At 46.4% G+C, this 22,392-nt stretch overlaps 1 protein-coding gene across 1 annotated transcript in view; it reads right to left on the bottom strand.

Annotated features, from left to right (window-relative positions):
- Nucleotides 1-21,982, bottom strand: part of MEIS1 (Meis homeobox 1) — a 107,838-nt gene extending 85,856 nt beyond the window's left edge. Inside the window, 7 exon segments of the mRNA XM_027694939.1 lie at nucleotides 14,457-14,603; nucleotides 15,990-16,040; nucleotides 16,851-16,901; nucleotides 17,439-17,580; nucleotides 19,184-19,245; nucleotides 19,247-19,411; nucleotides 21,054-21,982. Of these exon segments, the coding sequence (XP_027550740.1) occupies nucleotides 14,457-14,603; nucleotides 15,990-16,040; nucleotides 16,851-16,901; nucleotides 17,439-17,580; nucleotides 19,184-19,245; nucleotides 19,247-19,411; nucleotides 21,054-21,065 (630 nt within the window). The 5' untranslated portion in view covers nucleotides 21,066-21,982.
- Nucleotides 21,983-22,392: the final 410 nt, after the last annotated feature.

Genomic DNA, 22,392 nt, shown 5'->3' with positions numbered 1-22,392 from the left:
ATCTTTCTGGTTGTTGGCCATACTGATGTCCCCAACCTCACATGGGCAAAACATTCAATACAGCTGCTCAATACCTTAAGTGTATAATCCATAGCACTGATGCTGGAGCTTGAGCTACATGACAGACAGACCTGGTCTTTGCAATCCACAAGCCTTATCCCACTTCACTTCTGGAGGACACAGCTAGTAATAATCCTAAGACAGCCTGTTTCCCATCCAGCATACAATAAAGTTTTTCTCTTAATTGGGAAGAAAACCTCAAAAAGTACAAACTGGTATAGAGGATTAAAAATATACTTTCATAATGTCAAAGATATAATGCCATGTATTTCCTAGATTCCACGCACATACATTGTTAATAGAAACACAGAATTATAGAATGGTTTGGGTTGGAAGGGACCTCAAAAACTACCTAGTTCCAAGCCCCTGCCATGGGCAGGGACACCTTCCACTAGACCAGTTTACTCAAGTGCAGGCTTTTGGGGACCATGAGATCCACAGTCACAACTAGCTTGATTTTCTGAGAGGCCCCACCTATGGCTTGGCCACCTAAACCTCTCCTTGTGGGACTAACCGAGGCTGACAGCCAGAAATCCCACCTCCCAGCCTGCCAAAACCAAGCAGGGACATCACACCCAATACAACCAAAACCAAGAGGGTCAGAATAAATGATACATGCAGAGACTTCAAAATGTTGAAAAATAGATGCTTTTTACTGCCAACAACTCTTCCTCAATCTGCTTTGTGCGACTTTGAATTCAAAGGTGAGTTATTTTTAATAGAACAACAACAAAGGCACAAAGATCTGGTTCAGATGGAAAAAAAGGTGCTCCAAGTCTAGAGAAATAAGGTCGTTGAAATGACAGGCAGGCGATAACTCCGCCTGCAACTAAGCAGAACAGCGAGGGCGACTTGAGCACAGATGGAAACCTTTGCAGCGTTAGAGAAGGCAAGGCCCGGCGAACTAAAAAGCAGAAAAAATTCTGCATGGAAGTCTCAGCTCTGACCTGGATTCCCTTCCTAGCCCCAGAAAAGTCATAAGCCTTCTATCTTTAGTTTCCACTTATTGCAAATGAGGGTAAGACTCTTCCCCGACTCTTCGCAGCCGCACAGGAAAAAATAAGATGTAAGCTGTCTTTATGCATTCAGCACAGGACAGTTTCTGAGACAAACAGATAAAAGGAAATGAGAGTGGGTATCAATGTGAATACCACAGAGGATAGAAAGCTGGAAATAAACAGGACTTTTGCCACTGATTTTCACAAGGCCAGAATTTCCACTGAAGGGACCAGAGGCACAGCTAACACTGCACATTGTCAAAGGTCATCAAACCAACATCCACCAAACAACACTGGCGCTCTCCATTAGCTCTGCTATCGCGACTCAGCGCTCACCCTACCCAGGCAGCACAACACTGGTCGTGTACCCACATAGGTATCCCTAACACAGCAGAGCCTTCTGATCCCCTCCATACCCGCAGGACACAAAGTAGAAGAGGGCACACCAGGGAGAGGAGAGGAAAGAGCCTGAGAGTCCTAAACAGGATGAATGGAAAACACAAGTGCAAAAGGACAGGGTGATAGTGCTTTCCAAAGGAAAAAGAATAATTAGAAGCAGCAAGCATAAACCACAAAAAATAAAGGAGAATGAAACAGAGATCATCAGACTGGGTGGGACATAAAGACAAAGAGGAAGGAGAAAAACCACAACTCTTCTCTACCAGAAGGCACCAAAGCCCTGTCAACTCTGCAGGGGTAAGACTTTAAGAAACCTCATTTGAGTGTGTTTGTGTGCACACAGGGTTGCACGTGTTCACAGCTATGCACAGCCCCCCCCTCGCCTGGGCTGCATTTTGTCAGAAGCACAGCTCCACCACCTTCTGCCCATACTGAAATCAAACCTGCTGCACTTGAGGAATCATCTCCAAAGTCTTCTTATGGGGTACAGCGTGGGCAGATGGATTTTTCTTTCAGAAAGGACTCCAGAGCACCCCAAAACCACCTCTGGCAATAACAAAAGTAAATTTATTTTGGACAGTTAGACCTCAGGTTTTGCTTCTTACATTGGAGGTTGCTGCACATGGTAGCCATGATGGACACCCTTGAAGACTGAGCAGCTACAGCCTCAATCACATTGTGCCTTAAAATTTGACTGACCTTACTCCATTCCTCTTTTTTTTCTTTTTTTTTTTTTTTAATCTCAGCTGAACAGTAAACACTGCCTGCCTAGCCAGGTTAACTGAGCCAGCTGATGGTGATGCAGGGTTTTTGTCTCCCACACAACAAACATTGACTAGTACTTTCTATTTAGAGCAACCCCTAATTGCAAACCTGTCTCCTCCCTTTGATAAGAGACATATCATTAGATAGCATTAATCCCCAGCCCTTTCCCGACATAAGGAAATACAGCTTCATGGTTAGAGTAGATAAAAATCCTGGCTCCATATAGATTTATTTTTTTTTAAGTTTAATATCATGCAGAAACATGCACAATATCAGCTCCAAACAACACCGCTACTTCCCAAAGGCCGAGGTGTGTTATTCCTCCTTGGCTCCTACTAAATTTAATAGGACTCGAGCATTTTCCACATCTTTCTAGAGCAGGAAAAAAGGTCTTCAGAGACAAATAAGAGTTTCCTGTTCAATATTTCATGTAATGATTTCCTCCAAAGGTGTAAACAGGAAAAATGCCTTGCCACTTAGCCTGAAAATGAGAGTCTGCCATCCCTTCCTTTTATTGTGTTTATGTGTTAAAAGTCATTTAGAAGGGGATCTGCCAGATGCTCAGGTACGAATGAGACAGCACAGGCTGTCAGACGGGTGGCTGAGGTCCTGAAACTGACCTGCCCCGGCAGACTTGGGTGAGAGGGAGACCTCAACCTCTCCCACCCTGTCCCTTCTCTCTCACCAGGGTCCCAGCAGGAAGCCTCGGCAAGAGTCTGTGCTGCGGAGAGATGTGCACTTCACCCTGAATTATCTGGGCTCAGACAAACAGCAAAAGGTTTATTTACAGCAAAACCCACATCTCTAAGCGCCTCCCTGACAGATTTTTGGGGGTGATACCTTTTGGGAAAGACAAACATTAACCCCGCTGCAAATATTTTTACGCGCACTTAAATGGAGGCTCTGACTTCCAGCATCCCATCGGCCCAACCAGGGCTTCTCAGGGATGGAAGGCACGAGCACAGCCTTCGCTCTGCAACAGCCACACTTCATTCCAACTCCATCGCAAGCAAAAAAACCCCGAGCGTGTGTCACAACTATCAAATGGTCTTTTTAGCTAACTGACAACAGACGCCATTCGGAGTCAGCATATTTTGATTATGGCACATTGTTCACAGATTCAAGAGCCCGCTCGCCTTGCATTGTTGTTCAACACCAAAATTAAATGGCAGTATAATTAGCTTCGCTCCAGCTACACCTTTCTGTCTCGATGGATGTGATACCTGCAAAAGCCTGTGCTGGGTATAAAATGTGTTCCTGATTATAAAACGTTTGCTTAATCTTGAGGGCACCGCCTTGTTTTTTAAGGCCCTCTGCAAGTCACGCACTCCAGTACGTGCTGCCCGTTATCTCCAGAAGGCTTAAAACTGGAATCCCCGTGATTCACATTTTCCAACACTCATGGCCAAACCCTTCTGCAGATCAGCTCCTCCACTTTCTACCATTTCACAACAAGCCGATTCTGCAGCGAGGCAGAAGTGGCCACGCAGCTTGGCTCTGCAAGCCACACTTTGGCGAGTCAGTGGCCACAACACACACCAAGCCCAGGCTGCAGGAGCTGGAGGATGGGGAGCTCCAGGGGTGGTTTGCCAGGCTGAGGTGGCCGTGGCTCCCCGACGCCTCCACCCGCTCATTGAGGGGTGACTTGGAAGCACGGCTAGCTGCCAGAGTCATCCAAAAAAGTCGGGCTGAGAGGTCTGTGTGGCCTCACTGCACTCCCTCGGAGGTTTTGGAGTACCCAATGGCACTTGTACCAGTGTAGAGTTCATGGCATGGCCTCACATGGGCCCACGCCTCAGGACAGGCAGACCTCAGGATGGACAGACTAGCCACCACCTCATAAATGTTTCCAGTCAATCCCACAGCTCTGCTCCTTCTGCAGAAGTTACTGGCAGCACTGTTACCTCTCCATCCAGTGTTTCAGTTTATCCCCTCCCTGCTTTAAATACTGTTTAAAAAACGGTAATTAAGTGGAAAATAGCAAAAGGGGCCAAAACCAAAGCATAAAGCCACCAAAAGCAATGTTTACCATCAGCCTTTCGATTCAGCATAGTGCTTCCCTGTGACACAGAACAGAAATGATTTGCTTTCTTTGCAGTATTTGCTTCAAATAATCCACAGAGTGAAATAATTACTACAACATATCGCTTCTTATTCTTATATATCTCCTATATATACAACTTACTATCACTATATGACATATAAATTGAGATATCAACCCTACCTGATGATAAGGAAAAAGGAGAAGCAGAAAATCTCGGCTCACAAGTACCTAGTTGTCTCACTCCAAAACCTCAGTGACAGACCTGGGAAGAGCATCCGCATCTCCCCTTCTGCCTCATGCTGTCAGCAGAGCAGTATTTCCCACCCCTGCCCCTCCAGCATCACTGTATCACTTCTCACCCAGAGGATCTCTCAAGCACTTGTCACCGAGGACCAAACCCTGGCTCGACACACACATGTGCATTTAAGAACAAAATTAATCCTCTCTGCACATACTAGTCATGTGCATACTCTCTCTCTGGCTTTAAGGAAAAACAGTAATAGAAGAGAGATCCCTCACAGGAATGACCGTAGCAAGACACGTCTGTACACACCATGTTTTTTCTACACAACCATGCCATAAAGCACTGCCAAGGGCCTCACAGACACGGGAAAAGCACAGTGACACTCCCCTAGTAGGTGGAAGGCACGCCAGTAAAACTGGTTTGCACAACACAACAGGGAGGAGGACCAGGAGCCTCCAGGGGTAACACAGCTGCAAAATCCCCCGGGCAGAGAGGGGCAAAGGAGGGAATGGCTCGAGCACAGTGCCCACACTACCACCAGTGTACATGAGCATCTTTTCCCAAGCATCCATGCAAACACAAGGCCCCTTTTCCTGAGTATCCCCACAAACGCTGGGAAATGATGGGAAGCTGGCTGCCACTGACTCGCACATGTGCGTGAAAGGCTCCTTTCCTTGTCACCGTCACCCTCCCGTCACGGTGATGCCCAGCGGTGTCACTCAGCTGTGTAGCCCCTGTTCATGTCAAGTGCTGCCCAAAAAGCCTGTGCAAAGGGGAGAGCAAAGCAAAATGACCTTGTGGTGGCACGGCCGTACCCACCACCGAAACAGCAGTGATGCTACTCCCCCGTAACGCTGCACAACAGTACACAAGGGAAACTTTATAAATTACAGGCCACAGAGACACTCCCCTCATCAAAAAATTTGGCCAACTCTAGCTATGCAAGGCACCTCCGTGGTGCATGAGTGAGTGGAGGAGCTCAGGGGCCAAGGCCACTGTAGCACAGCACACCCCTATGCCTGTACCCCAAGGAGAAGAAGGGTCCTCTGCACAGGCTCAAGCCTAAAACCAAAGTGCCACCTACCGAGTCCACAGTATTTGTGTGCTCCCAGGGTTTCTAGCAAGGGGTTGGTCGTGGATTAGCTCACAGGATTAATCCAAATATCGCAAGCAGTCGCTAAGCACACGAGAGCTCACGCCTCGGGTTGCTGCCGAGCATCGGCAAGCAGGTGATATCCCACCTGAGACCAGGAACATCTCTGCACACCCCTCCCCAACACAATACGGAGCACCAGCCAAGCCAGGGGTCAAGACTACTACGTCCACAGATAAAACACAGCTTGCACTGACAGAGCTTGAGCTGGCTCAGTGCAGGGTAAAACAACGATGAGACTTCTTGTGTGCCAAGCTTCAGACTTTTCGATCTACCATTTCTATTTGCACAGAGAGTTGTAGCCCTGCACCCCGGCAAACTGAACAGACAAAGCCACAGGGTTTTTAATCTGCTCTTACTCCCTCCTCCTGAGAGCTGTGCAGACTTAAATGGAGCTATTTAAAGCCAGCGTTAAAAACACCAGTGATGATCTGACCTTCTCAGGAACAAAACTGGACCACAACCTAAAGGCCAAATGAATGAAAAGAAAATTACAAGGTAACGTTTGCCTTCCCTGAGCATGTGCCAGCTGCAAGAATCTTAGATTACACCAATGCAGCTTTCCAAAGTTTAAATACAATAATTTTCTGTATTAAGGGCCCAGTAACCCTAATGGAGGCATAATTAGGCATTGATGCCATGCCCATATGAGAGAAGCTTGAAAAACTTAAATAAACTGTGAATGGTAGGATTAATACTGGAGCTTTGCGTTTTGTACAGCTGTTTGAATACAGTACACTGCCTGTGATGGCATCAGCTGTTGCTTTACTCTTGTTCAGTATTTCTGAAGTCAAAACAGGCAGTCCTTTTAAGCAAATGAAGAATTACCCCTCTTATTGTTGGCCAGTTTACTTCAACAAAGAAGGTCTGGATGCGTATTTGCTTTATATTAAAAAAAAAAAAAAGAAGGAAAAAAAGAAGGAAAAAAAAGAAAAGGTCAAGCTGCAAACAAAATTAGCTGGCCAAATTTGAAGTCCAGTGATATTAATAAGAGAATTTTAATTTACTGCAATAGATCTTCAGAATGGAGAAGTTTTGGAGATGATCTGCCCGAGTGGGAATATCATATAGATGCCTGGAGAGTCCTTGAGAAAATAGCTCACCTCAGCCCTGATTGAAGAGGAAAGACAATACTTCAGTGAAATAGAATTCTGTATTTCTAGGAAAGGCTCCAATAGCAAATTGCTTACTAATGCAAGAAGTCTTGTAAATTCTATTCTGAATGGAAGGGCCAATGGCAAGTGTGTGACAAGGCACAGAGTTTGCACACATGGCTTAGCCAGTAAAAAGTAAATAAATAGGTTACTTATAAGCTCTAGAAGACACCTGAAAACACCTCTAACAAAAACTCAAGCTCAGTGAACTTCAAGCGGGAATATAAAACAGCTTCCAAAACTATCCTACCAATATTTTTTTTTCCACCAGATAAATTAGTTCTCCTACAGGCTAATATTCAATCTTGGCTTTCTGGTTGGAAATATCATCTGAAAAAAGTTAATCTAGATTTCCTCACTGTCTTTAAAAAATGACTTAGCAGCAGACATGGAAGAAACTATCTAAACAGGGAGCGTGTCAGGACAGCAAACCACCATAGCAAAATAAAATGCTCAGGTTATTGGGAGGAGGACTGATACCAGGAGCAGCCTGACGCCAAATTCACCCGGGAAATCCAACGCCCAAACTACAGCCCCCCTCCAGATACCGGGTGCAGTCAGCTCCCCCACGGCCAAATCCCTCTCCAAATCCCTGCCACCACAAAGATTTCCAATGTTTTTCCCAGGCAGCACTACAAACAATATCGCTCTTGAGCTGCAGGAGGAGAAGGAGCGAGAGGAGGGTGCGGAGCCCCGGTTGGGGCGATGACGAACGCCGGTGGTTAAGTGCTGCTGTGGAGATGAAATATGCCTAATGAAAAGCTTACCTAAAGCTCGCAGGGAGCCAGCGCCCGGCCAGCCCAACCTCTCCAGAGCACCGGGCACGAGGCCGCCAGGACGCCCGGGAAAGACGAATTAACTAAAAGTTAATGTGGATGTTCTCATTCAAAAGAAAAGTGGCCTACTCCAAAGGGGATTAGGCTAAAGTGAACTAAGGCCACTTTACTTCTGAATGAGAGCATCCACACAATAGTGCAATGCACTTTAACTAATGCACTTTAATTTTACACCCAATCAATTTGTCTTACCTCTCCTGAGTGTCCTTGTGTGGACAAACCCAGAGATTCATCGAATTTTGAGGCCAGGCAGGGAACATTAGATAAACCCATCCCACTCCCTGTGCGCTATGGGCCATTGCCTTTCACAGTTATCCCTTTATTGATCCCCAAAACTCATGGATGACTAAGGTATAACCTCCGACAGGGGCAGGGGGGAAACATTTCTTTAATGGGCTGCCTGGCCTGGATTTGAAGATGCTTGCAAAATAAGAAGCCACTCGCAAAACAAGAAGCCGCTATAACTTTCAGCAGCCAATCCCACGGCCAACAGAAGAATGGCCAAATTTGGGCACAAATCCATTTCTTTCCGTCCTACCTTCCCCCATGGCCTGCACATTAACAAGAAAACGGCAGTCTCTGCATTATCACTCTTCGATCTCTTTCGTTTTCTAAATTGCAAACTTTGCTTATAGGGCAAACTCAGATTTTTGATTTTTTATTATTTTTTTTTTAAATTCACCTCACCAACGTTTAAATTTTCAACATTTGCCTGGACTTCTACTGACGAACCTCAAACCTCCTGCATTTCCAAAACGCAGTAACCCCCACAAACCACTCACTGCCTGCACTATCGCTTTCACACGCGCAACGACCCACGTAAGTCTGAAACCTCCATGTCGCTCTTCACCTCTTGGACACACACTCCAAAAATTAAATAAACAAACCCACGACAGCAGCAACCAGTGAGTTGAGCCTCGAGTTGAGCCTGCAGGGACCGTGGGGTCCCCCTGTGCCAGCAGCCCTCTCGCTAACAGAGACCAGGTCCCCACCATCGCCGCTGAGCTTTCCAGGGATCTCATCTAAATTAGAAAAAGGAGTCTCGAGGACACTGGCCTGAAGGGATTCTGCTCTCACCTATGCTCCAGGGCTGGGTTACATCTCTTTTTTTGCCTTTTAAAGGTAAGAAAACAGGAAAAGGTAACCACACCAAGCAGACCAAAGAAGAGCTCAAGCAACTGCCGACAAGTTGTCTTTAAGACATGTTACAGAGTATCGGTGGTGGGTTAGATATGGAGCCATTAATCAGGGGTAGAAATACACTCAAAGAATTTCAAACAGAAAATGCATGCTCTCTTAGAGTTACCCTCTCCAAATATTGCTGCCACTGCAGGAAAAAATACAAATATAACCACTAATTTCCAAATTTGCCATTAAGTCTGAGCAACAGAGCATCGGGAGCAGGAGGTAATACACCGAGGATATGAGGTGACACCGCAGCGCATGCCGGTCTCTCCTTCTCCTACACAGCCCCCATCAGAAGACAATTCCAGAAACCTTCAAAAATGTTCACGACCAGACAACAACCCTCCTCTTTATTTTCTTAAACTTGTTTAGATTACACAAGATAGATCCTAACTACATGCTCATGTGACCGAAAAACCTCAAACGCAGAAATGCGTAACAAAACAAAAGAAAGATTCCCTAATTAAAGAAGCTGCACTAGATTTTCACCACTTTTTAAAGTGGTATTTATCAGCACGACCTACACTTACTCATTTTGATCTAGTACAATATAATCTGATTTTTTTTTAAGGTCTAACATTGCCCACGCGGGGCTGCAGTAACCCTTCCACGTGCAGAGCCCATTACGTTTATTGTTACCTGCGGACAGCAGCCAGGGAAGACTCAAACCCTCAGTCATAAAGGTTAAACTTAAGGTACAACTCATTTTTTCACAACTTGCAAACCTCCAAGTTGCCCCGAAATAACAATCTGCGGTCCCTAACACAAAGATGTGGCAAGCTCCAGCTTACAGGAACGCCTTGGAATACACTCGCAAATGTTTAGGATGAATTCCGAGGTTACCTGGGATTTAAACTCAGGTCTGTCAGGTTTGATGCTGAAAAGAATTCCAAAAAAATCTGACAATTAAACTATTCTTTGCAACAAAACCTAACTTCAGTTTGGAAAACTTTACATGGAAGTTAGGCCTCAGCACGCAACTTAAGGAAGGCAGCAAATCTTACATCTAGGTGTAAGAATGGCTGCTTTTGGGCTCATCAATGATTAAAAAAATAAAAAAAAACCCCAAAGATCTTGAATTGAAATAAAAAATTAAAGAAAATACATTCAATCTTATATCTATTTAACAATGTATTTACTCGCTTAAAGAAATGGAGAGCAAAGAAAAGTTCATTTTGCTAATACAATTTCAGCCACAGTGTATCGGATAATAACATGTCCAGAATAGAAATTAACATGTTCTATCTTTACAGTAAATAGTCTGTCAAACTGGAGCATGGTAACACATTCTAAATATCACAACAAAAAATAAATAAATAAAAGTTACTATAAACAAACAAACAAAAAAAGGATTCACTGGCTCAAGGTGACGTAAAGTCAGAGGAAGAAAATTAAATTTTGAGTCTTTTGAAAATTATTTTATTAGCCCTCCTCAGAGTCCTACTTCATTGCAACTCTTTTATTACGCAGAAATGAATTCTACCTTGCACCCTCTGCACTGCATCTATTATTTTGATGCCTGTTCCTCCAATACAGGAGTACATATCCTGAAGGCAGCAATATTCTTATTCCCTTCCTTAAAACTACACATGGCTTGAAAGTACCTGTGAAGAAGTACTTTCTCAGTAATTTTTTTCCCCAGGGCATTATTTTGTATTGGCTACAAGGTACAGCTGATATATTTGAGAATTTGGGAAAGTTAAGTCTAGTCGTAACTGGTCAATGCCCTGAACAACTCTAGCACCTTTAGCTATGCTGTATATTGGATTCCAGTTTATGATTCTTTCTTCGTAAAGAATATATTTTAAGTAATTTTTCCATTAAAAAAAAAAAAAAGCTGCTGTCGATCCGCATTTTGGTTAGAGCAACTCTGCAACAGCGCACATTAAAATGAAATCTACTGCAACATAAATAGAGGTGTTGCTTTATTATATACGTATATATATGTGATATATTATCACCCAAGAAGGGCCATCTAAAACACCACAGTTGCAAACATTTAAGACTGTAACAAAAATGACTGAGACTCTAGTATCAGTTTACTATCCTTCAACAATTTCCCTGACAGTGGAGTCAAATAATGTTGAATTATGGACCTTCTTGCAGGAAGTCTTATTTCATGTTCATTTTTTGATCATTTCCCTCCTAGTCCCTATAGGAATTTGGCTCTTTGCCGATTTGCCTTTAAAAGTTTCTGCATCTGTAATTGGCTTGTGCATTATTAAATTGTAGTTTTTGTCAAATTATGCTTCTACGGATGTGCTCAACAAGTTTATTTTCCATAAGAAAAACACTGTTTTTTCCCTATAAAATCTATATTATGCTGCTACTGTACTTTATTTGGATTTGGTGGGTACTTTGCACCATGTTTTCCTAAAAGGACTTTCTAAAGGCTTTCTGTAGACACGATCTTGTAGGGGAATTTTATAGTTCAGACTAGAGCACCTGGGTGCCAGGGTGATGTGGCTTCAAGAAAACAGACCCACGGTGACAGTTTAGGATTACCTAAGAAACTGAACTTTTGCTGTCAGACTACAGACAGTCTCTGGGCTTTTTTTTTTTTTTTTTTAATCAGAGGGAGTTTTCCCAGACACATCACACAACAGCTGTGTTCTAAATCTTTCTGAGCTCCAACAAACATTTGAAAATTTAAACATGCAAATGTTTGAAAAGCTAATGATTAAAAAAGGTTTATTTTGAAACTTTTGAGGATGGCTGCAATTCTTCAGCTACGGTTTTTAAAGTCCCGGGGTCTGGTTGATCTCGAGTTCAATTATCCCCAGCAAAAAAAGCCCAAACTCCTGCCTTGTACTTGTGGAGCCGTGATGGTAAACACCAACTCCGCAGGTCCCACCCTGGCAGGCAGCGGGGTCGAGCCCGTGGGAGAAGGATGCTATTTTAGTGACCTAGTGCCACTGAGCTGGTTAAATCACTGAACAATGGTTAGTGTTATAGGGCTTTACTTTGCAAAATCTAGCATTAGTGTCATTGCTTTCCATTAACCGGGGGGGACTTAAAGGCAATGGCATTGAGGGGCCTATAAGGAAAGAATAAATAAGGGGAAACCAATAAATTAAAAGCAAAAAAAACACCCTGTTAACTGTAACCTTTACTACCACAATATACGAAAATGTAATTAAATCCATAATAAAAGCTTTTTTACATACTTACTCTTTTACTACTCTCCCAAGCAGAGCCGTGGGCAGGCGGGGGGCCCCTCATTCCCACCGCCCCGTCCCTGCGCGCCCGCGCATCCCAGGGCCGCGCAGCCATAAACGCGCCCTGCGCAGCCACATCCTAATTAGCCGCCCCGGCGACCAGCACTCAACACCTTATTATTGAACCATTAGGGCCCAGATACTGCCGGCCGCGCCGGGGCCGGTCTTGGCACCGGAGTTTACCGGAGGGCGCGGGTGGCTGCGCATCCCCCCCGCTAAACAACAGTCCCCCCCGCCCCGCGGATTTGATCCACCGCCTCATCGGCCGGGAGAGGGGAGGGGGTGGGAAAGCGCATTTTTGCATCTTTTCCCTTCAGCGGGGAAAGCAAAGCCCCGCTCCCCACCCCGTCCGCGCCCCCGGAGCTGCGCGTCCCGCTGCCCGGAGAGGAGCCGGAGCACCCCGGGGAGCGGCGGGAGCTGCGCTCGCACAAGCCGGGGGTGCTGGGGCTGAGCCCGCACAGCGGGAGAGGGGACGGCCCCGGGAGCGCAAGGTCCGCGGTCCCGGCGACTAAAAGGTGCTGGCGGGGGGGGGTAGAGGCAAGGGGGTGTGTGGAGAAACACACCGACACCCCCGACAACCCCAAAACTATAGCTTCATTTCTTTAGCTTTCACTTTAATAAAATAATGATTCGTTGGGAAAATGGGGTATAAATCTTCATTTTGGAGGCAATTAAAGTGTTGATTTCATTCGTGCCCCTGAGCGATTCTTGTAATTTGCTCAAATAGCTTTATGTACCCAGCACTCCAGAGCTTTTAGAAACCCATTTTCTAGTTAGACTTGTTGGATTACAATTTTTATTCAACAGCAGCGAGCCGAGCTTCCCTCAGCTAGACCCTGGCTGGAGGGTTCCCCTTGCACTAAGGCGCTGCACGGGGCCGCCCGCCGCCCGGAGCATCCTCCCCGGCCCCGGGTACCGCCCTGCTGTGCCGCCCTCCTCCCGCCCCACCAGGCTTTCCCCCCTTCGCAGCAAAATTGGGTGGAAAGAAAAAACGAAACACCAAAACAACCCACCTATGCGCATATAAACCCCTTTTTAAAAGTTCATGCCTTCCTCCAAGCCTGCCTCCCCCTGTCACGACACCACCCGATAGCCTTTGGCAGACAGGAGAAAATATTTCAGATACTGCCCACGCTGCGATGCAACGCACCTTCATGTCGGTGATCTATAAAATAACTCCCAGCTGACAGTGCCGGTGATAACGGCAAAGCGGCTGAGGCAACTCCTGTCTGCTTGGCTGCGCCTTGCTTGAACAAAAGGAAACCTCCAGAGTCAGGAGCAGATCGCTCCTAAGACTCTATTTGCGTAGCTGATCATAAAGAAGAAATAACTTGGGGGTTTTAACCGCGGATTTATTTTTCTGTGTGTGCTCGAGGTCCCCTCTCTCACAGGCAAAGCGCTGCTACCCCTCAGTTCAGAGAAAACAAACGGACCGCGAAAACCCCACCGTTTCACCCAACTCGAATAAAAGCCAAATCTCAGTCACTTCCATCATGCAGGAGCTTAATTTAGATCTGGGCACCTCCTGCATTAGCCCCAAACGCTCCCATGAAAAGGCAAGGATCCCAGCCGGCGGAAGGGACAGACGAGGAGGAGGGAGGGGAGAGGGGACAGCCAGCTCTCCTCACTCAGCTCACTCGCATTTCCCACCCGGCTGCAGCCGGCATTAAAGGTCTGAACCATCCCAAACAAAACCTGGACACCGTCACAGCCACGCGAGGCTTTGCTGGCTTGGCTTTGGCTTTGACTATATTTATTTTTTAGAGAGAGGGCATGAAAACTCGAAAGATCAAGGGAAAAGAATTTAAAACCTGAATCCCATTTCATTTTCTCCCTTTTTCCCCCCCCCCCATTAAGTAAAATAAAATGGGCGCATTTGCAGCAGGCAGGCGTGCACAAAGCAATGTTCACTCAAGTCTAAAAGCGTTCGGCCAAGGAAAACTGACAAGACGGACTAATGAACCGTAGAGACGGGAAGAAAATAGCCAGTATTTGCTAGATTTCAAACCCTCTCTGTCTTCCCCGGACCACCTATCTCGGATTTTATTATTATTTTGGTCAACGACTCCAGCCCTTCCTTCCCTAAGCTACCAAGAAGCCAGCGATCCACAGACACCACTTCTATTATTGCAAAGGGTAAATAAAATAAAGACAAAAATTAAAAGCGACAAGAAACAGGTCGAGTTTGCAGGCGACGCTTTTACAAGCTCATCTCGCCAGGTCGAATCCGGGAGCAAGCCTTAATGAAGCAATAATAGCCACATTATTCAAAAATTTTCATTTCGATGGAAATTTATCTAAAAGGGACTTAATCATATGCAAATAATAAAAGGAGGCGTAGTGACCCGGCGAGCGATCTGCATACAAATTTTAGCGTGTGCAGCGTTGGCGAGATCATACCTGATCCGTTAGATTTGCTGATCTTGTTATGTCTTCACTGTCCGATTTTGATCCGCCCTCTCTATCGTCTATGACCAAATCGATAGGCATTTTTCCTTTCAAACAGCTAATATACCGGTGGCAGAAATTGTCACATAATTCGTGTACCTACATTATGACAGTGGTTAAAAAAAAAAAAAAAAGAAAAAGAAAGAAGGGGGGGAAAAAAAGCAAGAAAATATAATCAGGAATACATAAGTAAAATTGACAAGTGCAACCAGTCTCCCCCCTTCACCCCTGTGACATCAAAAGTCCTAAATAGGGGAAACACACTGCAATTATCCCCCTGAGACCTCTAGACGCATCCAGAATTAGGAATAACTTTCTTTTCTCGCAAAATAGAGATATCCCAGAAAATTGACAGTGACAAGATGATTCACAGGCTACAACATATTCAACACCCGTGTTAAATTCATCTGCTCCCGGAGCTGTGGCCATTAGAGAGGTGACCTGCATGGGTGACATTTAAGGTAAACTATTTAATTTCATCCAGTTATTTCATCATAAACCCTTTCCAAAGGGGTATGAGGACAGAAAAAAGGATTTAAAAAAAAAATCCCGATGCACTGGGCTGAAATACATTATAGGCATCCGAGCCCTGAAATCCCCAGTCACTCTGATAGACTCGTACCTGAGCCGCCTTTATTAATGGGAAGATTTGAACACATTTTGGTAGAGCGAGAACAACCTGCCAGTTATGGTTAGATAAAGTGACTGAGGCTCCTGAGAAACTTTTCAACTATTTAAAAACCTCTCAAAATGTTTATTTTTAGGAGAAAGGGAATTCTCTTGTAGGCCAGCTATCAATGACACGTAAAAAATCCTCAGGAAACCAAGAGCGCACTTCCAATTTAATGTGAGCTCGGATGACACTGCCTTCTTAGAAATTAGCATTCTCCCTACTAAGATTTCTAAAACAGCCAACAAAAAAAATCCTGCAGTTAGGCTGCAATCTCTTTCTTCTGCTCGGAGGTGTACAATATTCCCAGGAACAAGAGACAGACAGAACTATCAACTCTGCTTTGTCTCTGCAAAATGTTACAGGACAATCCGCGCCCTGAGCCTGACCTGCAGATGGCTCTTAAAAAAAAAAAATAAAAAATTCCCCATTCCAACTAAGTGCAACCGAAGCCCCTTCCTCACCATCACCAAGAAAAAACAATATATATATATTTTTTAATCACAATTTCAGGGTCTTGATTGAACTAACCATTTCGAGTCTCATCTGCGGCACCACAGAACTGCAACTATTTATACAAAGCCAGCAAAGTATTACAATGAACACAAGGCCTGGGCGTTCGAGAGCTCGGTTTTAGAGGCTGAAATTGTAATTAAACTGCGAAGAGAAATGGACGCCAAGATTGGTCTTGACACTAATTACCAGAAAGAAAGACATTTATGCAAATTTACCAGAAGCCTGAACTTCAGCAGTACTGAAACGGAGGAGGAAGAAAGGGGGGGAAGGAGAGGGAGAAAGAGAGAGACAAAAATTACCTTCTCTAATTCCAACAGATGAAACCTTAATACTTGTATGGCTTGAATCATCTGCAAAGATACAAACAACAAGAGTATTAATCTCATTCCTGGATTTGGAGATATTTCCCACAGCCGCCCCGGCCACACTTTGTAGCTTGACTTTTCTCTAGTAGTAAATAAAAAGTTGTTTTGATTTATGGCAATAACACTAAAACTTAATAGCGGTGGCTTTGTGTGCTGTTTAACGAGAAGCGATCTAGAGTTAACAAAAAAAAAAAATCCCCATTGCAACGAAGCAACTGAATTATATGGATCATAAACATTTCTTTAAAAAAAAAACCCAACTCTCTAAACACCATCACTGGCTCCTCGCTTTGCGAAAGTGGGAGCAGGACTCCTACAGTGGAGGCAAAATATTTATCCTTAAGGAGGGAAGGACAGAAAGAGAGAAAAGGTCTCATTTTTGGTGAATTTGCCACCGGTGCATCTCCAACCACAGCAATCCTCTACGTTTCCCTTCCCATGGAGCTGCTAAAAGGTGCGTGGAGGGGGTGGCTACAGCGGGGATAAATCCACGCTCCTCTCGGGCAGGCAAGCTCACTATCAAGCCCGCCAGCTCCCCTTTGGATGGGGCTTTCCTTTATGTATATCCTTATGGGATTTTTTACTTGCAAGCAACTACCACACCGTATTTACTAGTAAATATAAAAATCACCATCATGAATTTGTAATTTTAAAAAAATCCACGTGAGAAATTTTCAATTTAGCACCACCAAACCACCTCTCCAGATGACACAGAAATTTAAAAAAAAAAAAAATAAATAAATGGGAAGGGAAGGGAGGGTGGGGGTGGGGAGAGGAAGAAGTGTTAACTCTTACCAAGTTATCCAGTTCAGGATTAGAGGAAAAGAGGGGTTTCTCTGCTCGGATCTAAATATAAGAAAGGGGAGGAGAGGGGGAAAAATAATAATAAAAAAGATTTGAAATATGGAAGCAGAAAAAGCAGACGTTATTATTTCTTGCTTCATTACACTGTCGGGTCCATTATGTAACCTTCCGTGCAAAGCCCTGACTGCTGGATTTAGTACATCAGCCAAACACTTGAGCAAGTGAATCAAATATACCAAAAAATACCTACGGAGCTTCCCCGGCAGAGCCCGTCCCGGCTCCCGGGAGTCGCGCAGCGAAACTCCCGGCCAGGCACAGACCGCTCCACATTACCCAGTTTTTTAAGGGGCTGGTAAATGCCGAGATTTCCCGATTAGTTTTTTTGTGTGTTTTGCTTTGGCTGGGGTTTTGGAGTGGTTTTTGTTTTGGGGTTTTTTTTGCCTCTTGCAGTAAGAGAGGGGGGAGGGGGAAACGCGCATCTTTATCTCAACAGAGACTTGTTTTTCTCGTTACGGATTTTTTCCCCCTCTTTTTCCTTTTTTTTTTTTTCTTTTACTGTTTCAACCCGGTTTTGCTGACCTGTTTGGCGAACACTGCTATGTCTTCATTGAAAGACTCAGAGGAGCAAACATCGCCTCCCGCTACCCCGGGCTCCCTGGGTGTGCATGTAGCTAATTCACATTTCTCAAAAATCAGTGCTAAAAGAGGGAACAGGGGGTGTCTGAAAGAAAATACAATAGTCACACACACAGAGGGGGGGAAAATATCATAACGAAACAAAAAAAAAAGCCAAACACAACAATAGTTAGTCCCGCAGCAGCGTGAGTGGGGAGGGGGGCACCCACAGAGGGGGCTCCGGCACCCCCCCGCCGCCTCCCGCAGCATCCCGGCCCCTTCCCGCAGCCGGCCGGCCGGCAGCCCGGCATCTCCCCGGCCTTTCGGCGCTGTCTGGCCGCAGATATTGTTAATACAACCTTAGGACAAGCCAAGAATAAAACCCAAGCCGGTTCCAGCAGCCATTTTGAATTAACTTTCCTTGTCTTTAGGAAAAAAAAAAATTTAAAAATTAAAATCCCCTGGACGTACACTTTCTTGCCTTTCATGCTTTTAATTCCTGTTTTCTGCTGGAGGACTTGCTGGGAGCGAAAAGGGAAAGGAAAAGAAGAAAAAAAAAAACCAACACCAAACCAAGAGAAAAACAGAAAAAGAAACAATCCCCATCCAAATAAAAAAAAAAATAAGAAAAAGCCCCTAATCCCACTGAACACAGCTCCGACCCACTGGCAGGCGCTGGCCTGCCCGGCTGCCTCCCCACTGCCTGCCCGGCCCTCCGCCCCCCCCGGGGCTCCGCAGCCGCCGACCCGCGGGGGGAACCAGGTGCTCCTGGGCAATCCCAGCTTGGAAAGCCTTCCCGGGAGAAAGGCAGCGTGTGCATCTGGTTCCCTCGCCCGTTTAATAATTTAAATAAATAAATAAGCGTGGGCGCACACACACGTATATATGTATATTTATAACAGGGAGTTCATTTTTTTTTTCTCCCAGGGCTTCATACTTTTTTTTTTCTTCTGGGTACCGTTCACTGCCGAGTTTTAACCAACCCTTCAGATTTCTGATAACCCGATAAAGTAACCGAACGCCATGAATTTTATTTTCCTCCTCCTTCTCCTCACTGTCCTGAGAGCGGTTTTTAGAGGCTCTTAAACTTCCCTTCAAACTCCAGCTGGGCAGATACATTTTAAAAGCATCTGCGCCCACTGTAACCCCATCAGCTCCCATCACAACGGCCTAGAAACCGCTTTACAAGTTGCCACACTGAGAAACATGCAATGCTGTCGGATAAAAAGTTTAAAAGAAATGAAAATTAAAAGAAAAATTAAAAAAAAAAAGCTGAGAGAAGCAGCTCTAGAGTTCTCTCCTTCTCAAGGCAAGGAAAGCCGAACAAGGTGGAAAGTTGGGCAAAGCGCTCCAAACTCTCCCTTGCTCCCAAAACTCCGTGCAGAGATTGACCAGCCCGGCGCAGGTTGTGCCCTGGGAATACTATTTTCCTCCTCCTCCTCCCCGCGGCGATGCCTGCTGCCCCCCTACTTCCCCGGGCTCCCCGTACCAGGGGGACCCTCAGCCCTCACGGGGACCCTCAGCCCTCTCTCCCCACCCTTTAAACCGGCGATAACAACGACACGAAATTAAGAACGCGGCCCTTCACCGCGCAGCGCTGCCCATCCCTCCGTCTTTCCCCACCCCGCGCACTCCCGCTGCCCCCCCCCTCCTCGCCCCCGCGCTCCATCCCGCGCAGGTTGCGCGGAGCCCTGCGCGGCCAAACCTACCCGTAGATGGCATCTTTATCTCTCTTGAGGGCGTCGTTGACGGAGGCGCCCATGGCGGGGGGGCATGGCGTTGGCGTGGGCGGCGTGCGGGTACTGGTGCGAGTGGAGCGGCGGCCCGTGGTTGAGGTGGTGCACGGGCTGCATGGGGCGGGCGCCGTGGGGGTCCCCGTACATGGTGGTGGGGATGCCCACCCCCTCCATGCCGCCGTAGTGGGGCAGCTCGTCGTACTGCGGGGCACAGAGAGAAAGAGGGACAGAGAGAGAGAGAGCAGAGAGGCGTCAGGGGTGTGGGGAGTGGGCAGTGCCCCCGGCAGCAGCTTCGCTGCCCTGTGTGTCCCCCCACCACCACCCGGGGACGCGCCGCGATCCCCCCGGAGCGCTCCGGGGATCCGCCGCGCCGGCCCTGGGGAGGGAAACACCGCCCCGGGCCGGGCTTCTCCAGTCCGAAACCCTCCGAGTCTGGGGCGCAGGAGGAATAATAATCATCATAACAACAATAAAATAAATAAAAGTGCAAAAATAACCACCCCCACCCCGCACCAATCCCCATCCCCCGAATCTCCCAACCCTCCTCCTGCGAAGGGAAGCGGTTTCCCGGAGTCCAAAATCTTCCCTCCGCTAAACTTTTTTTTTTTTTTTCCCCCGCTGATAAGAAGTCAGGTACCTCACACCCAGCGAGGATGCAAAAAACTTCAGCAGCAGCACACACACACACACACAAAAAAAAAAAAAAAAAAAAAAAAAAAGACCCAGAACTAGCGATTTGCGGATTTCCCAGCAATTCCACGAGAATGCAACTTTTAAAGCCGAAAAGCTGGAAACGTTCGCCCGGGCTCTCGGGATTTTGGGAATGCCTTCCTTTTTTTTTTTTTTTTTTAAGGGTTTTCTTTGTTAAAGATTAAGGAGCAAAAGCTACCGCGGTTCCCAGGCAGCGGGGGAAACGGCCACTTTTCATCTATTAAAAGCGAAGGTGTGAATAAACACTTTTAAAGATCCCTGACACTTGCTTGGACCGAAAGAGTAAAAGGCAAGTTGTCAGCAGAGGAACTTTCTTTCCCAACCGGCTCTCGGACGGCGGCAGGCAAATTAGGCAAGAAAACTTCTTTCCAGGACTTTTCTCCTTTCCCAAATCCCTGTTCACCCGACTCCGGCTGATTTATTTTTTTCTCAAAACTTCAATTCAGGAGGTAGTTGGAAGAAAGAAAGAAAAAAAAGAGATCGCACCCAAAATAGAAACAACAATACACATGGCAGTGAATGCTGTTAACCTCCAATTCAAATTAAAGTCACTTTCTTTTTAGAAGAGTGGGGGGGTTGCCCATTACACTGCACCTTTTGTGACAGAATATATATTTAAAAAAAAAAAGGGGGGGGGGGAGAAAAAAAAAGGAGGTAAAAGAAAAAAAAAAAGTTGTGCTTACTCCCAGCCAGAACTTATCTTCCTAAAGTGAAGCGGTATATCATCACTAACACAGCAAAATGCTCAGAGACATGCACACATTCAAATATTTCAAGCACTGATGACTTTAAAAAAGACATTGGTAGGACTAGAGCTACAAAACCAACAAATACAGAGGCTCGGACATATTCACTTACATGCCTGCATGTCATTAATGTATAGAAAGCTTTGCCTCTTCCCTGAGAGCTCCGGGATGGGGAGCAAAAGAATCAAGAAAATAGCAATATACGCAGGTTTTAAGCCTACAAGTACAACTGATAAATCCTCCCACTGCAGGACACCGCTTTGTGCCCCTGTTCCAAAAAGGAGGAAAAAAAAAAAAAGAAAAGAAACTTTTTTCGCAGCGTCTCTGTCAGCCACGTTTCAATATTATTTCACATTTGAAATCCATTTTTTTTTAATCATACGTACCCTTTGCGCCATCGGCCTGCTTGCTCCCTTCCTACTTCAACTTCTAATATATCCTCTTTAAGGCCAGTGTGAAAAGAAAGAAACGCGAAGTTCCCCCCCCCTCACCCCCCAAAAAAAGGCAAAAATCCCTTAGCGTCGCCAGCAATGGAAGCAATCGAGTAAAATCTTCGGCTTGCTGGATCTCAGCGAAGCGATACGGTAACTCAGCATTAAAAAAGGAGAAAAAAAAAATTAGGAGAAAAAAAATCAACTCTCCCTCCTTCCTTCCTTCTTTTTTCTTTCTTTCTTCCCTCTCTCCCTGTCTCTCTCTCTCTCTTACTCTCCCCCTCTCGTTTCCAAGACAGCAGCGGGGCGAAAGCAAATATCCTTTCCCCAAATCAGTTTTTTTTCCTCTCTCTCTCTCTTTTTTTTTTTTTTTTTTTAAAGTGCCCCTCAAACCCAACTACCAAGTCTCATGGCTTTTTGCCACTCCGGCTGTCAATCACAGGCGAGGTTGTCAAGGTGGTGAATGACTGATGATGATCCGCTGCGTGTGCTCCCACCGCGCAGGACACCGCGAATGTTAATTTTCGAGTGCGCTCACCCAAAAAAAAAAAAAAAGAAAAAAGAAAAAAAAAAAGAAAAAATTTATATAAAAAAAGAAAAATTAAAAAATCGAGGGAGGAGGAGAAGGAGGAAGAGGAGGGGGGAGAAAAAATTAAAAATTAAAAAGGCTCGCTAAACGCGCCGGCTCTCCTTTTATTATGGTTATTATGATGATGATGATGATGATGGTGGTAGTGGGGGGGGCTGCTTTTTTTTTTTTCTCTCTCTCTGTCTCTGTCTCTCTCTCTCTCTCCGCTCCTCCTCGCGGAATCGCTCCTAATTCCTCGCCGGCGCCGGCTCGCTCTGCCCCTGCGCGGCCGGCGGGCGAGGCTGGCGGAGGCGGGCCGGGCGCGGGTGCCGTGCGGGGCGGGCGCGGGAGGAAGGGCAGCGGGGCGGGATGGGGGGGGGGGGGGGGGGGAGGGAGGCGGGGGGAGGAGGAGGAGGAGGCGCTGCCGCCGCCGCCGCCGCTGCCCGAGCGCTGCCGTCCGTCCGTCCCTCCGTGTGTCCGTCCGTCCGTCCCTCCGCCGCCGCTCCGCCCGAGCGCAGCAGCCGCGCCGGGCTGGAGCAGACTGCGGGAACCCGGAAGTAGTGGTGGCCATAACAGGTCGCGTCTTACACAATGCGCTGGGCGGCAGCAACTCCGCCACCGGCGCGGGGGGGGGCGCGCCGCGCCGCCCGCCCCGCAGCCCCCGCGCCTCTCCTCACACACACACGCACACCGCCCCCTCCCGGCCCTGCCCTCACACACCCCCCT

The sequence above is a fragment of the Neopelma chrysocephalum genome, unplaced genomic scaffold (assembly GCF_003984885.1).
Source record: "Neopelma chrysocephalum unplaced genomic scaffold, ASM398488v2 Primary Assembly neopelma1_99, whole genome shotgun sequence".
Lineage (NCBI taxonomy): Eukaryota > Metazoa > Chordata > Aves > Passeriformes > Pipridae > Neopelma > Neopelma chrysocephalum.
The sequence above is the reverse complement of the archived record's forward strand: the minus strand, read 5'-3'. Positions and strand labels throughout refer to the sequence as shown.